At 42.0% G+C, this 17,330-nt stretch overlaps 2 protein-coding genes across 4 annotated transcripts; one reads left to right on the forward strand and one right to left on the reverse strand.

Annotated features, from left to right (window-relative positions):
- The first annotated feature begins 2,251 nt into the window (after positions 1 to 2,251).
- LOC127782610 (E3 ubiquitin-protein ligase ATL6-like) lies at positions 2,252 to 3,859 on the forward strand. Its single transcript, XM_052309879.1, has one exon. The coding sequence runs from the start codon at positions 2,411 to 2,413 to the stop codon at positions 3,659 to 3,661; it is 1,251 nt and encodes a 416-aa protein (XP_052165839.1). The 5' UTR covers positions 2,252 to 2,410; the 3' UTR covers positions 3,662 to 3,859.
- A 6,088-nt stretch (positions 3,860 to 9,947) lies between these two features.
- Positions 9,948 to 17,256, reverse strand: LOC127783320 (uncharacterized). Of its 3 annotated transcripts, XM_052310575.1 has the most exons (16): positions 17,004 to 17,256; positions 16,659 to 16,747; positions 15,949 to 16,015; positions 15,744 to 15,859; positions 14,911 to 14,977; positions 14,652 to 14,700; positions 14,375 to 14,460; positions 13,922 to 14,175; positions 13,781 to 13,836; positions 13,326 to 13,411; positions 12,355 to 12,447; positions 11,618 to 11,759; positions 11,393 to 11,551; positions 10,816 to 11,249; positions 10,443 to 10,671; positions 9,948 to 10,375 (listed from the first exon to the last, which is right to left on the reverse strand). In XM_052310575.1, exons 1-16 carry the CDS (start codon positions 17,253 to 17,255, stop codon positions 10,182 to 10,184), a joined length of 2,373 nt encoding a protein of 790 aa, XP_052166535.1. In that variant the 5' UTR covers position 17,256; the 3' UTR covers positions 9,948 to 10,181. The 3 variants fall into 3 exon arrangements, with proteins under 3 accessions (XP_052166535.1, XP_052166534.1, XP_052166537.1); XM_052310574.1 differs by having other exon boundaries at positions 11,393 to 11,759; XM_052310577.1 differs by lacking the exon at positions 17,004 to 17,256 and having other exon boundaries at positions 11,393 to 11,759; positions 15,744 to 15,854.
- Between the last annotated feature and the right edge of the window lie 74 nt (positions 17,257 to 17,330).

Here is a 17,330-nt window from a genome sequence, read left to right on the forward strand (position 1 = left end):
TGGTCGTCGTCGATTCAGTTCAGCCTTAGCTGCAAGCCTCAATAAAACAAGCAGAAGAGAACAAGATTTAGGACTTAGGAGAAGCTTTTGCTCTGTTGCACAGGCACAGCATGGCTGAGTACAATTAAGGAAGAAAAGATGCTGGTCTCTGCACTGCACTTGGCATGTTCCACGTGCGTGCATATGGAACCCGTACCTTGCTCGTCACCTTTTCTTTTTTTAATAATGGAAGTTTTTACTGAATTAATTACATCAAGGTTTTACATTTCTGAGAACACTTTCGGTCTCTGCATAACTAAGATACACACAGTCGAACATACAAATCCATATTAAAAAGAAAAAAAATGATATGGAGTACTGAGGGCCATCAATCCAAAGACTCAACCGTCACCCATGAACAATTCATTTATCATCTCCATCAAAAGCATGGAGTATTAAGAACCACCAATCTTAAGACTAGATCACCACCCATATCCCTAGGTAAAAAACTCCCTGACCAACTTCTCCAAATGTAGACATGCCGCAAGCACTATATCCTGCGAACCAGGTTTCTATAGAAAAGCCTATGTATGAAGCCAATGGATAAGATGATATATAACCTGCAATGGTGAAGATGTGGCTTTTTTTAATAAAAAGGCATATTATTCCTGCATAGCCAAAGCGACCAGTAGCAGACGCTCCTAACAGGTCATGTGCTTTTAGATTATTATGGATTCCAGCAAGCCAGCTCCCCAATATATGTGCTACACAATGCGGTGGAAGAAGTCCATATGCTATTTGGATGATGGAACAAACAAAATGGACAAAACGACATTCGAAGAAAAGATGTCTAATTGTCTCGTCATTGCAACAAAAACAATCGTTCTTATCCTTGCCATTTTCTTTTTGTCAAATTATCCTTTGTTAACACTACTCCACGACGCAAGTATCAAAGAAAAAAATCTTAATTTTAAGGGATATCTTTAATTTTCAAAGACGCTTATTAATATTAGAAACATTGCTTTGAATTAGAGCTGGATGATGAGACTTTAGTGAGAACTCCCCATCTTACTCGTCACCTATGCTTAGGTTTCTTTGAAACGGAAACGGTTTGGAAAGATTCTGCCCAATTTGTTAATCTCTATTTCATATGCAGACTAGATGTTAGCTACCGCCAGGGCAGTTTGAAATATATGTTTTTTTTAAAAAAAAAGTTTTTGGATTCCTAAAAAATTCTAGGGCAAGTTGTAATATGTTGAAACCTCTTATCCATATTTGTACATTTACGATGATTATCAATTGCTTGTAAAAAAAGTACGAGGCTAGTCGTTGTTCCTAGGGACTAGCAAAGCATTAGTAAGAGTTTTGAATAATTAAGATGATCGTGGAATGTAGCATCTTGGTTCAAGTCCCCTGGGACATCTTCGAGTGGTTTCATGGGCCTATCTTGGGTTGAAGTTAACCAGTAAACTATTCCGTCGAATATCTCTCGTACTCACTACTTGGCATCATGGTTAATATATTGAAAGGTGCCAACCGCGATCATGGATACACCGAGGATGAGTGGCTATTTATGCGTGCATGGATCCCACTCATCCAATACATGTGGTGGTCACTTTGGACACGTGATGATATATTACCCATGGTGCCCACATAAGTAATATCCACCGTAGTGTTTCGTGGAAATTCAAAATGAAACATTACAAGGCTTATTATTAGTCGGTCAACTGGAAGAGAGCACTAGTCGATTTTTTTAATGGACAGGATGACTTTAAGATTTGTGTGATACCCTCAACTCTACTGCCTCCTTTCTCCTTTCCTTCACCCCAATACTGTCGCTGACGCAATCCCCATCCCCCTCCCGGTCACCCACCAGTCCACCACCACCAATGACCCCCTATGCATAGCCTCCTTCTGCCTTGCCGGTACTAGCAAGGCCCACCAAACTGGCCTCCTTAATTCCAACCCTTCTCTTCCTATAACCGAGCAGTGGTGAGGTGCACCCATCTTCTCTGATACCTCTGCCGAGACGCCACCGTCGCTCCTGTGTGATAACCACTTTACATTTGATGCTCTCGCCTTCGATGTTGTCCCACCTCCCTCCCTCCCTCATATCCCACTGTTCTAGCACCATCTACGTGTCACTACCATCCACCACCAATCTTTTACACCTCAGCCATCCCTCTAAAGCCGCCCTCTAAAATCTACATTTTGTGCAGGAAAATGGGTGGCGGGGTACGTTCCGTTTTTTCCTTCAGGGTGGTTTAACAAACCCTTGCCCGTGCCACTGCACCTCGTTAACTCCCGCCCTTTTTATCCCCGTCCTCTCACGTATCAACACTTGCCGTGCCACTCTCTCCCTCCCGCCTTAGCTAAGCTCCCATCAATTCGCCCCACCCGAAAGGGGCAAAGGAGAAAGCCACTGACTCCGATGGGGTCGCCGCGAGGACGCCACCGCGGCGACAATGGCCGCCTCCTCCTCCTCGCTGCCGCCGCCGCCGTCATTGCCTCGCTGGTCGGCGGCGGCGCGGCGCAGCCGACGACGTCCGGGCCCGGCCCGAACTACTTCAACCCCAAGAGCTTCAACCCGTCCATGGCCGTCGTGATCGTGGTCTTGGTCACCGCCTTCTTCTTCCTCGGGTTCTTCTCGATCTACATCCGGCGATGCGCCGGCGGGCCGTTGGGTGGGCCCGGGGGGTATGGCGTCGGCGGCGGCGGCGGTGGACGTGTGGGTGGTGGGTTCACGTTTGCGGCGGCGCGGTCGAGGAGGGTGAGGGGGCTTGACCCCGCCGTGCTGGGCGCGTTCCCGACCATGGCGTACGCCGACGTGAAGGCGCACAAGGCCGGCAAGGGCGCGCTCGAGTGCGCCGTGTGCCTCAGCGAGTTCGACGACGACGAGACGCTCCGGCTGCTGCCCAGGTGCTCCCACGCGTTCCACGCCGACTGCATCGACGCGTGGCTGGCGGCCCACGTCACATGCCCCGTCTGCCGCGCCAACCTCGCCTTCGACGCCGGCGTCCCGCCGCCTCCGCTGGCGCCGCCGCATGCGTTGACCACCGGGCAAGATGTTGCGGCTGCGCCGCCGCAGCTGGCGGCGCCAGAGCAGGTGACGGTGGACGTCGTCGTCGCGGATGCCGAGGAGACGGAGGAGGAGAGGATCAGGAGGGAGGAGGCGGCCGAGCTGATGCGGATCGGAAGCGTGAAGCGCGCGCTGCGGAGCAAGTCCGGCCGCCGGCCGCCGCAGTTCCCGCGGTCGCACACCACGGGGCACTCGCTCGCCGCCGCCGCCGCCGCCGCCGTGCCCGCCACCGCCGACGACGCCGCGGAGCGGTACACGCTGAGGCTCCCCGATCACGTGCTCCGGGAAATCATCACCTCGGCGAGGCTACGCCGCACGACGAGCCTCCAATCGTTCCGCACCACCGCCGCCGCCGGCGGCGGCGCCCGCGCCGGGAGGAGCGTCCGGCTCGGCCAGTCCGGGAGGTGGTCCAACGTGTCGTCGCTGATGCGCACGTTCTCGGCCAGGCTGCCGGCGTGGGGCTCCGCTCGACGCGGCACCGAAGCCGACTCTCCGGGGAAGGACGGCGCCAAGGTCGCCGGTGACTGCACCGCCGCCGTGGAGCAACACTGCGACGGCGGCGGCGGCGGCGCGTGCCCACGTCCACTTGGTGACCATGTATGATGACGTGTCCCGCTGATTGTTAGTCAAAGTATTAGAAGTACTCCACTAATATTAGGAAGGCGTCCTTGTCGTCACCGTTAATTCTTTCTCTTTTCGGCGGCAATTTGTGTGTACATAAAGTCACAAAACTTTATTCTTCTTCGATTACAAAGTCGCAAAAAAAATTATGGTTGGTTGAAACAATTTTGTGCGATTCTATGCTTCGTTTGTAATTAGGGGTACACCATTTAATTTCATGATGAGCTGTCCTGTAGTACTAGTATTTTTGCTTTTTTTTTTCAGTTTTATTTGTTGATAGACTTTTTAAGTGGAGAAATTCGTAGTAATATTGACTTGATGAACAAATGCTTTCCCTTGATAGCAGGTTAGCTAATTGTGTAAATGCAGACAAGGAGTAAGCGTCGTGTATATTGGACAACTCACCTATCTGTTCCAATTAGTCATGCGTTTCACTTTCAAAATTTTGACAAAAATATGTTATGGAAAATGATCAGCCGGCTGTTTGATACTTGTACCTACTACCCTGTACATTCATCTAGGCTATTTTGACATTTCCGTCAAATCACCATCCGGTGCTTAATTAGGCGGTACTGTCGTCCTTCATTTTTCCTTATCAATCAGGAATTCAGGACACACATGGGCTACTTTTTCTTCTCATATGTTCATTAAAGTTATTAAAACCAGGAAAAAAGTATGTAACAAATTAATAAAAAATATATTAAAACAGGGAAACAGTATGCTTTATAGTGCTGGGCTTTACTTAAAGTTTGGAAAAAAAAATATCATGAATTTCAAATTCAGATATTGTCAAATACTAAGGTATTAAACACTTACACTCTATAAACTTGGCCCAAATTAAGAGTGGTTTGGGTGATGCTACAATGTAGCTCGATGCCGAACAAGTTTTTGAGTTTTTCAAAACTAGTATCTATTGTCTAAACAACTAAAAAAATATAAATGCTCATCTTTTCAAATAGATATGAGAATATATTTGCCCAAATCTTTTGACCTCAGTTTTACAATACAAATTTTCATATTTTTGTGCATATTAGACGCTAAATGTTTTTCAAGTCTAACTACATGACTCCATTTACCAAATAGAGTAAGATATTACTTTCATGGGGAAATTTCGCGAGCGGAGTTTTGAGTTTTGCCTTTAGTGGCATCACTATCACAAATAACATCATACATATAAAGGTACAGATTAGCTCAGAGTAAAAAAAAAACGCCCTCAAATGCAAAGATCTAAGCTTGTTTTACACTGAGTTCAACGTCTAGGACAGTTGGGCTGGATAGTATAGTAACAACAAAAAAACAATTGAAAGTTATTATGATCGGAAATGGTGGATTATCCCAATGGTTTGGATGCAGTTTCATCATATGATTCACATACATTGCATACAGCGAATTATTAAGCCTTTAAGTATGGTACCGGGACAAAGATGATCCAACACAATGAAACAGTAAGAACATAAGCGCCACTAAAAATGTGCTACAGAGTATCTTAGCAGGCTAAAAATCAAATTTAATTACTTCTTTTGCTTCTTCCCTGGCTTTAGCTTTATAACTTCATCAATGTACAATATGCCTTTCCCCTTGTATACTTCTGGAGGTTTACTGTTTCGAACAGCGCCAGCAAAGTGGTGTACCCTATTCTTGTCTATACCAGTACAGCATATTAAGTTGGGTTTAAAGCAGAAGACACGAACGGCAGGTGGAGCAGTGAACTGCACCTCGTGGCTGTAACCAAGTTTCAGAAACAACTCACGGCCTTCACGCTCTGTCCTTGCTTTGAAGCCGACCCCGACAAGCTTCAGAAACCGGAAAAACTTGGCTTCCATTGCAATAAGACAGGGAAATGTCTCCGATGGTGAAAAGTTTGTTTCCTAGTCACCTTAACAAAAGAAGGATTGTAGGTTAATTGGAGAAATGAACATTCATATGTCAATAAACAGGACTAAAAGCATGCATGCCGCCAGTACTGAGAATTTGAGGTATATACAAAATTACTTAGGATCAATTTTTTACTTAAAAGTAAATGCATAGCGGAGTAACGATATCCCATAGTTATGTCTCAGTATCTCAAACAGGATAAAGGTCCCACTCTAAATTATTAGGCAAATACAAAAGAATGAGAACCTGAAAGGGGAAAAAAAAAAAGTCCTCACTACTGAAGAGGACAAGGAGCACTGCCCAGTCCCCAAAGCACTAATTTCTTGTCTCAAACAGAGAATAAGAAAGCATTCCAGATTAGGTAACAATATGTTATCCTAAATCTTGAAATCACCTGAAAATCCTTTTGCGGGCAAAGGTACGAAATGGAAGGCAATAGCTGCAGGTGAAGTAAATTGAGGATAGGGGTCGCAACAGCAATGAAATTACTAAGTTGGACATGGACAAAGCCACACTGATTGGTGAGGCACAGATACAGTGATTAGTGTTCTTGGGAGTGTACCAAACTAGTCATTCAGAAGTTGTAGTTTCGATACCCTTTTTTTTTGGCCGAGGACTGAAAAACCTCATACTTCCAATGCTTGCATAATTGCCATAATTAGTTACAATTCTATGTGAACAATGTCTAATTAATTTCAGGAGATTCAACACAATGCACCCATCAAGTTCATCACATGGTACACTTGTGGGAAGATCAAATCACAAGTGAAGCATGATGGACCAAATAACCAACAGGCAGCACAGAAGGATTTTGAAAGTGGTATAATGCACTAGAGCCTATGCATGCCTGCGATAAGTGTGTAGTGCTACAAGTCTACTACAAGTTAGCTATAACTAACAGTACAACATCATAAAATGCTACTGAAGCAACTGCGAGTTTCGACTACAGCAACAGGTCACTGCAAGAATACTCCAGTCTCCAAACAAATGTCTAGAACCAATATGTTCTATAATTTATTCCATAATAGCCTATTCCTTTTCTCTTATCACAATGGCTATCAATAAGTATAGATATCTCATCATCCATCCACTCAAGACCTGTCCATCATAACGATTTTCAAAGAATTTCAGAAAGGATTTGCACTAAAAATACAAGGGACGTCATACAAAGTTTCTTGAACGAATCATAATTCAGAAGTGAACTAGAATACCATTACCACCTGAGTACGAGATGCCCAATTTGAAGGGAGCTTCCGACTTTTGTGAAGAGGAGGCGTCAATCCCGTGCCCGGAGTGGACTAATCCGACGCCTCCATGACCGAAGAAAACTCACGTGGATCTGGAACGAAAATCTCGGACTCTGCAAAAGCAGAACCCTCGAAATGGAGTGAGGCGCCGCAACTGTTTGACGTCACCGGAGAGCCACCCCCACTTCCAGCCGCAGCCGGACCTGCGGACGGTGAGGCCTTCGGACAGAGTGGGTCGGCCGTCGGCGGCGCTCGACGGAGGAGAGAGGCGGCGGCGGCGGCGGCGGCGCGTGACGGAAGGGTTGTTTTGGGCTTTGGTGGGGTTTAAGGGTGGGGCAAACCTGGTGGGCCTAACATCTGGCCCACGATGCAGATGGAGGTGGGGCTAGACTGTTTGTTGAATAAGTTCTTCGATTTTTTTTTAACCGGACACTCACCGATAGGGGTGAAAACTATCACGAAAACTCCCGATCGATCAAAAAGTCGTTTATGTAAAAGGGATACCATCGTACCATTTTGTCTATTTATGACTTTTGTTTTTTTAATTTCTTTCTGCATCGTATTAATGTCGACACTAAATAGTTTAAATGATAAATATGATCAATTACCGGCCGATCAAACGTCGTTTCCAAATAGATGCTACCGATTCTGACCGTTTTCACCCTTGGTCCCATGGTTTTTTCTAATTTTTTATTGTCACGTCAGTCGAAACCGTCGTCCAAACCATCTTGGTGTCTTATTTGCACTGGTTTTAAAAGTTGAGGACGTGTCATATCTATACTTCCTCTGCCCCATTTTAAGTGCAGCCATGGTTTTCCGCGCTCAACTTTGATCGTTCGTCTTATTTAAAAAAATTTTGAAAAAAATTAAAAACATAAGTCACGAGTAAAGTACTATTCATGTTTTATCATCTTATAACAACAAAAATACTAATTATAAAAAAAATAAAAAAGACGGACAATTGAAGTTGGGCACGAAAATTCATGGTTACACTTAGAATAGAACGGAGGGAGTATGCGGTTCATAAATGATTTTTAGACTCGCGATAAATTGAGAGAGATAAAGTTAACTTATTCTACTGTTTTCTGCGTAGTGTCCGGCCACGAATGGGCGAGGGGCGTTGCTCCGGTTTGCCGTGTTCCCGCGAGAGAAGAGAGGATTGGGTGCCGCATTTGCAGCTTTGCACCGTGCGGGAGACTCTCCATGTTTTAAGAGCATTCTACCTATATGATTCTCAAAACTAATTTTGAGGGATTTTAGTCTAAAAATCAGCTCCAACAGATTCCCTACTCTCCAACCCGAGTTTTGGAGTTTCCTTCCCCCGGTTCCTCGCTCCGTTTATATGCGAGCGCGAAAGTTGTTCCCAATCACGCAATCCCGCCTCTCTCCTTCGTTCCCGCGCGTGGGAGATAGCGATCTTTCTGCGCGTGAAAGAACAAAAAGGGAATTTTCTCTTGGTAGTTTAACAGAAGGGCCCACTTTTAAGTTTTGGGGATTGAAATTAGGCTATCTGTTGGAGGGAGGAGTTTTTTCACTTCCTATTTTCAGTTTAGGAAACCCAAAAACAAATTTTTAGGAGAAAATTATAGATAATCTGTTGGTGATGCTATAAGAGAGTACGGGCTATTTGGGTTCATTATCCTGCCAATTTATCAGTAGTGCTGAAAATCTATTCAAGTTTTGGCAACATTTAAGTACTACTCCCTCCGTCCTATGATATAAGGGATTTTTGGTGGGCGGATTTAACTTATATCATGGGATGAAGGGAGTAGTATTTAAAGCTAATTTGATTTATAGCCAATTTTTACTTTATCAATATTATATTTTGGTAGTACACTACCAAATTTAATAGTGTAGAATTTCACTCATGGTTTACCCTTCACATTGTAAGCCATGTCCAAAATTTAAAATTTAAAACTTAATTTTGAAGTTAGTTTTGGTTTTTTTTTATCATAGTTTATTTTTTAGTATTTACTCTTAAGTTGCTAAACACATATGCGTAAAGGCTTATTCACATTACTTTGTGGTTGCTGATAATCGGTATAAGCGAAACGATGACCGTGGTAAAGGCAAGAAAATTTTACTCCTTCCATCCCAAAATAAGTGCAGTTTTGCACTATTCACGTTCGACATTTAACCGTTCGTCTTATTTGAAATTTTTTTTATGATTAGTATTTTTATTACTATTAGATGATAAAATATGAATAGTACTTTATGTGTGATTAAATATTTTTATTTTTTTCACAAATTTTTCAAATAAGACGGACGGTCAAACGTTGGGCACGAATATCCACGACTGCACTTATTTTAGGACGGAGGTAGTAGATTAGTACCAGTACCAAATTAAGTGTTGGTAGTGCCAATGATTTGACTTCAAACCAAAATCATTCCATTTACCTTTTAAACTAGTACTCTCTCTGTAAAAAAAAGACAACCATTTGACAATATCTAGAACAATAAATTTGGATATGATATGAGGTTGTCCAGATTCATAAAATATGTTATTTCAAATTTTTATTATCGTCGGTTATATTTTTTTATAAAGGGAGTACCTGGTATATTTTGGCATAAATATAGCTTTACTAGTATTAGGCAGTAGCACACACTACCAAGATGTATCACATTTACGCCACCACGTACGGACGCGTGTTCTCTACGCACCCCTGAAATGTATTGTCGGTGACATCAAACATCCCGTACGATGGGCACGCACATTAGCATAGCATTCCGACGGTTCTTCAAGACATACCGATGTATATGCTCTGCCGGACATGCACGCCACGTTTTGCTTTTCCCGTCGGGTTAGGACCCAGTCACAATAGATGCTAAACGCTGTGACAGGACAGATGCATAAATGTTTTGTATTCCCAGCTGGCCTAGCTGTGTACTACCTCCGTTTTGTATTCTCATAAAGTCGTTTAGAATAATGTTTAAGTCAAACCTTAAAAATATAAATCATGAATAACTCTTAAATTGTTGGGTTTAAAAATGTAAAAATTATAAGAATAGATTTATCTTGAAAAATACTTTCGTAAAAGTATACATATATCAATTTTCAATAAATACTTTTATAGAGGTTAAAGTTATGTTTTGGAAACCGTGTGTTGCTGTCCAAAACGACTTCCTTTACGAATACGGCGTGAGTATGAGTTAAACCACCACACTATACCAAAGGTAACTCTCAGAAATAGCACAAGCTAGTTTTATCACATAGCTAGTTTTGGAGACCGTGTCACTGTCCAAAACGACTTTCTTTACTAATACGGAGCGAGTATGAGTTAAACCACCACACTATACCATCACCCGTGTCAGCTCCGTTTTGCTGTCCTCACGACTTCTTGATCATCCATCTCAATGTGACAACGTTGATCATCCATCAATTAATTTTGCCGTCGGGGGTTCTCTTCCTCCACTCTCAATGCTTTGAGCCCGAAGCGTTGTGTGATCCTCTCAAGCAGCTCCTTCCGATCAGGTGGAGAAACCATGGCGTTCAGTGTTGCCTTGCCTCTCCAGCAAACGATGGCAATTGTGGTGGGATCCATGGTTATAGAACCTAAATCTAGGTTCTGATGACCTGCAATATTAACAAGATTTACATTATCACACAATCTCTTTTAGACTTTCATATGGAGTAACGTTACCTTCACGTAAGATTACAACACAGCAACCAGGTATCAATGATGCAGCTTCCTCCCCAAATCTGGCATTAATAAAGTGAGCAAAATTAACGGTCCTGTACTGTAAAAGGCGCAGGAAATCGTTTGGAGATGCACAGAGTATCCGCTTGCTGATGTATGGAAGCAGCAATGGCAAGCCCTCGTACGATAGCCTATATGCACATGGACAACCATCCTTTGATCGGTGTGTTTCCTGAGTGAGAACATAGAAAGAGAGTACTATTAGAGTAAGCTCATTGAGGTTAAAAAAATGCATATCCTCCCTCTGATTCTACAAAATGCAGATTCCTGAAAAGAGCTGATTGAGTGAACAGTAAGTTCTGGTTAGAGCACTTACAAACATTTTGAGGCCAAGAGATGCAATCTTAAGCTGCTCTCCAACTTCTACGTTCAGTTGCAAAATTTCTTGGACTGATTTTGATACATAGTATATCCTCCTTGCATTATTAGGATCGGCACTTCTAGTTACCAGATGACCTTCAAGTGGAAAAGATATATTGATCGCAAAGAACGATACAATACTTTTAATCACCGTTAGATCTCTGAAAAATAATACAGGATCAACCCCTTTCCACTTGCATTGGTCTTGCAACTTATTCATTCTATTTCCTAATTCAGCTTGATCATTTTTTACATCATCAGTAACCAAAGCAACTTCAGTTAAGTTGTTATCTTCTGAAGTATGAGCATCTATGCTAATTTTTTTCTGTTCTTCAAGCGATTCATCATCATCAAGAACTTTGGTTTTTGTCACCTCCACCATCTGGCACTCTGAAAGAATGTTAAGAGCACATGAAACATATTGACGCTATTAACAGCTTGCACAACAGCAAATCAGATCAGAATGTATGTATGCAAATGTTCATGAAATGTTTGAAATAAACTTGTGGGAAAGTAACTAAAGAGGATGTTACCGTGCAACGGTGACAGTTTATGGAGAACTGCAATGAAAAATGCCCCACTGTCTTGATCGTGAGGAACAATTCTCATGCAACGATGCAGAGGAAAATTTGAGCTTGTACTGTTGGGAGTAGAATCAGAATGTTTGGTGGTGTTGCTATTTGAAATTCCATCTGTATCACAATAAACTTTGTTGGTTTTTTCAATGCTGAAGTTTCTTGAGAAGCTTCCATTGCTACCTGTGTTGACTTCAATGTCATCACACACAGATTGCCCTTCCTGGATGCTTTTATTTGATGGAAACATGCTTGGTAATATTACATTCTTCCTATCACAAGGGACATCGTCATGATTCTGAAACCAAGATCCTTTATCTTGAACCTGCATGAGTTGCAAAATGATTCCATTGGGAGCTTGGGCAGGCAGAATAAAACAACAAAGTTTGACCACTTTGATTATCTAACATACAATGTAGAACAAACGCTCAACTGAACACTACAGCGGAAAACTAGAATGTAGAAGTATCATATTCTGCAAACAAAAAACTAATAACAAAATCGAGGCACTCCCTCTTCATTCTTAACTTACTCCTTACCTATTTAGTCAATGACCAGTTGACCACAAATTAAGACCATCCTATTACCAAGTCAAAGAATATAGGCATGGCAAGTTGTACCGACACATTCATGGCAAGTTGAAGTTATTTTCATTTTAGTGATAAGATGTCCACAAGTGCCTGAACATCATACGCGTTATCATCCATAGGTATATATGGGCATTAGAACCATACAGAGAATGCAGATGGTATTCAGCAGGTGAAGTACTTATTGGTGAAGGTAATCAGGAAGGCTGCAAAACATGCGAAAATCCAGACACATGCCTATACCCATGAAACATACCAAGAAAACTGAACACATACAAAAATGGAGAGGGTAATCAGGAGGTAGGGAATGATATAGAAATGTGCACAAAGTACCTTCCAAGTGCTAAGTCCAGGACGGTGGACCAATTCTGGTAGCTCATTAGAAACATCAAGAAGCTCGACAGAATTTCCACTTCTCCGAAGAAGCTGCATGATTATGAGAAATATAAACAGTTCACAGTGAGAATTTACATATGGAACATAAATTAAGAAAAGAATGTGCATGTAGTAGTAAAGGTTTGGAAAAAAAAATCTTAAAATCAATTAAGAAAAATATAATAATAATATACAGTAAAAAACTGGTACCCACAAAACAGCCAGGGCACAAGCTAGGCCCTGATCTTTAACAGTTTAAGTAGTCATTTCATCTCTAATAAAATTAATATTCCTCAGTAATATTTCTCTCCCTTCATTAAATACTACAACATCTGTCCCAAAAGGAGTCCATTTTTGGTTACGAACCTGGACAACACTTGTCCAAGTTGGTAGCAAAAAAATGGAGCCCTTTGGGGACGGAGCCACAGAGGGGGGTACTACACTGCATAGCTAATTTGGCCACATACACCATAAATTCCTGACCAAGTCACCATAAATAGTCAACTGCTCCAAGTGATCAGCACGAAAGCTGTTGTCTTTGGTATTGAAAAATAACGAATAATGATGAACTGTTGACTGTATTACCAGGGAACCATCTAATGAGGTATTCCAGAAGGGCCTTGTGTTTGTGTTAAATGCTTAAGCAGCCACTATGCTATATCTGGACTAGTGAGCTTGAAAAGATCACATGGCTTAGGCTTATTCAATGAGCTTCCTTAATATACTAATTTGTTGTGATATAAGCCCAACAAGGCAACTAAGAACGCAAACCAAAACTGCTCCAGTAGGTCCTAAAGTACGCAGAGATTAGCTCATTGCCAGTCTACAATATGTTCACAATAACAACTTCATGTTCAACAGCTCAATGGTAAATGCTAATATGCTATAATGCAGAAAATGTAACTTACGGAGTACGAAGTAATAAATACCTCAGCTATAACAGCTTCATTTTCAACAGGATTCATTGAGCAAGTTGAGTAAACCATCCTTCCACCCACTTTAAGTAAGGCAATGCCTGAAGAGAAAATTCTAGGTTTGATACTCTGGATAATAAATCACAGAACTTTCAACTAATATATATTTCAATCACAAAAGGGATTCAAACCAAATAAAATAATATTCGCATTGGCAATATGATGGACTGATGGTTTATGTGTTCTCTTCTCTGGAGGAACTTTGCAAAAGGTCCTAAGTAGTAGGGTGCTATACTGCATATGCTCACATTTATGAAACAGTTAATAACAAAGGCCATCTGATTCATAAAAGATTCATGGGTGCTAGCTCGGTTGCAAAGAGAACATCATAACATCTCATTCTCCCATGATACCAAATACCAAGATTCAATTATGCACTTAGTAGTGTTAGGGATGTTCCAAATTTTTACCACGCATAGAAATATCTACTTGGAGAAGATGAAGTCCATTCCCCATGCCTGAGTTCCTGAACAGCAGAACAGATTGTGGTCCTGAGGAAAAAAGAGTGGGGAAATAACAGCAGCAGACAGAATAGAAGGTTCAGTGCTAACCACTTTCTCCACATGTCATGACCCTTGCGGATAGTTCCATCACCACTACAGGGGACATCACAAAGTACCCGATCAAATTCTAATCTTTGAGGTTTGCAGTCTTTTTTATAAATTTCTGAAAGGTCATTTGCAATACGGCAATCAGGGAAGTTTTGCGCTTCATGGTTTGTCACTATCAGGTTGGCTGTGCACATTCTCTTCATATTGTGGATAAGGAGGTCACATCTTTGCGCGTTGACATCATTAGCTACCACCTAACCACACTCTCGTGGAGAGAAAAGATATCTAAGGTCAGTTTTCATTTCTGATATCAGTGGGAGTAATAGCAATAGGAGTCGTATTAGCTTTACAAAGTAGTCAGCAAAAATAATATAGCTAAGTTTCTTTTCTGCAAACCCGTAGAAGTTATGAGAACATAGTTGAATGCTGTATTTACCAAACGAAGAAATGTACCAGTGCTCTCGGAAGTAAACCTGGCTCTTTTGATTGGTGAATCATCTCAAGTAACTGGAAAGTTTTAGAGCCTGGTGCTGCACACACTGTACAAGATGCATAAAAATTGGTCAGGCCTATGTTACTACACTGAAGGACTCTTTTGTCTTCCAAAATTCCAATCAAACCCATCCAGCATCCACTGACATTTTGACACGGAGTTGACTACTATCAAACTATGAGCACATGGAATGTTTAAGATAATGGATAGAAGCTATGCAGTATTACAGTAACATACTGTCAAGAACATGGTGATCAGGCTGTATATTCAGAAACAATGGTGGCACCTGCAGGAATCAATTCATTTATTAAAACAAGGATTAATATAAGATATCAAGAGATATTAAAATGAGTAAATGTTAAAGAAAAAACTAAAGCTAATTTGACAAAACCATCAGCTTGCAGGACATTTCAGGAACCTACATCGATAATGCAGGATTTATAAAATAAAAGCATCTGAGACATAATTCTCAAGCGAATTGGGAAGTGGTACCCACCATGCTAACAGCCTCCTGTCTGGTTATATTACCAACCTCACTCTCATGTTTCAAAAACTCATGGAAACTGCAACGAAAAAAACAATGAATCAAAAGCGTAGCCTAACCAAGATTTACATCAAGGTTGCAACAGAGTTAATTACATAGTGATGAGCACCCAGCGATGAGCATCCTAATTCTCTCTTCTTATTGAACACAAACATGTAAAGAATCAACAGCAACAATTCTAGACAGCTTGGACACATCACTAAGTATAACAACAATTTGAGAGAGAAAGAGTAGAAAAGAGAGCAAAGTAAAATAAGTTGGTGACGACTGGTTGCATGGCATGACAAGCGATGCAACTAAACCATTCCCTAGCTTCCAGAGTTCCGCAAGAACCGTTGTTTATTACACAAGAAAGGGTGGCTAATGTTCTGAAAAATTACTCACAGCCAGTACTCTTGAAACTCATAAAAATTTCAGCATTAAAATGCCATAGTAAGAAATGAAAACTGAATCCATGTAAAAGAATATGAGGTTGAGAAGTCCAAATGAAAGATACCACATGTTACACGGACTATAAATGAAAGAGTTTAAGGTAAGGGCGTAAGGCATAAAATAGACCATTGCATACTACAAGAATAGCATACACATGTTGCAAACATAAATGAGACTTCAGATATTGTTTACTAGATTTTCCATGCAGCTTTGTTTCTTTCCTTTCTGGTGAAAAGATTGCAAAATTTGAAGCGGTGTATTTGGCGTATACAGACTTTGACATGTAGGCAGACAGCAAAAAACATTACATGCCATAGACAAGAATTCTTATAAACATGATTAGATGTAATTACCTCTCAAGAGCTTGATTTTTCCTCAGTTGCTTTCGAGAGAAGTTCAAATGCCATGCAAGATTGCCTGGATACCAAGGCAAGGGCCTGATAGCATCTTCTCCATACTCATCACTAACCTTTGCAAGTAATTTATTTTTATAAAAAATACATTAGAATGGCAGGAACTGGTGTTCAAGTAAAGTGTGTAAATAAAGAGGGTGGCAACCTCACTCTCCAAGTATCTCTTGAAGTCATTCTCTAACTTTGAGCAAATATCCTTAAAAAACTGGGAGCTGAAAAGATTAAAAGAATACAAACTTTCAGCTACTCCGGAAAAAGACCAGAAGGTGATCGAGAATAAATTTAGATTCTAGACTACTATTGTGCCATACTATCATATATAAGTAAAAAGCAAATTACTCTTTGTGAAAACAGCACAACATTTCCTAATAAAAAGCTAATTTGCTGTAAGCCACTAACTGCACAGTATGTTCCTTACATTCTTGAGAGAATTCAGATCATAAAAGGTAACAGGTATTACAAATAGACTAAAACTACATGAGTTCTGGAGTGGCAAACTAGCGTGACAGCTTGCACCCATCAGTAACTCTTATCGGTTACGAAATCAGAATTCATGTTGTCCTGGTGAAGATACACAATGAACCCCTTGCATAGTTGCATGTGAATGGAAGGTAAAGCAAGATACAGTCTGATCATGAAGCAGGAACCTCCTTGAGAATTTGACAGCCATATGCTATTCATGGTCAGCAATGAGAAAACAGGAGGAAAAAAATGGGGATGAGTGGATGATTGCATATCAAACTAAAATTGTATTTATCTCATCAACGCAGGTTTAGCAAACCAAATGAATGAGATAATGAAATGAACACCGAAGCTGCAAGTCGCATTGTTTCATTCCAGAGCAACCAGCATCACCTGGCATTGATCCTAAAAGTCGCTGGCAATGGTTTCCGCAGCACACTGATGAAGTCATCCCACTCCTCCTCGCGAACAATTCGTTGCTCCTGCAAAGGCACAGCCATGAACATGCATGATGCACCAACATTTCCACCCACATACTTTCTGTAAGCAGCATTACAGCAAAAAACACAGCATATCGCCTACAAAGCAGCACACCGAAGAACAGCACTGAAACTAAACAATTAGGCAACCACCGCCATGTTTCAATCAAAAATCGCGCGCAGAGTCCGGTTCACCTCAAATCTCCCCAAACCGATAGGCACGGGCCAACCTATGGCTAAAGCGAGCAATCATTCTCACCTTGTAATACTCCTCAAAGGCAGGGTTCTCGAGGGGTGGCGGCTGCCACGAGCGGTTGGCCTCGCCGCGGGCAGCGGCGGCGGGAGGAGCGGGGCGGGGAGCGTGCCTCCAGAAGCTCTCGAGCGCCTGCGTGAGGTGGCGGCGCTGCACCCGGCCGCGCTTCCTGCCGCCGGCGCCGGCGACGCATCGCTTTCCGTGGCCGCCGGCGACGAGGAGGCTGTGTAGCGAGACGGGCGTCCTCGACGCTATCATGTTCTGGTTGTGGGGTATGGGCCGTGTGGCCGCGGGCCGCGTGGGTTTAAGCCGTCGGGTTTCAATTTGGCGAAT

This window comes from Oryza glaberrima, chromosome 8 (genome assembly GCF_000147395.1).
Source record: "Oryza glaberrima chromosome 8, OglaRS2, whole genome shotgun sequence".
Lineage (NCBI taxonomy): Eukaryota > Viridiplantae > Streptophyta > Magnoliopsida > Poales > Poaceae > Oryza > Oryza glaberrima.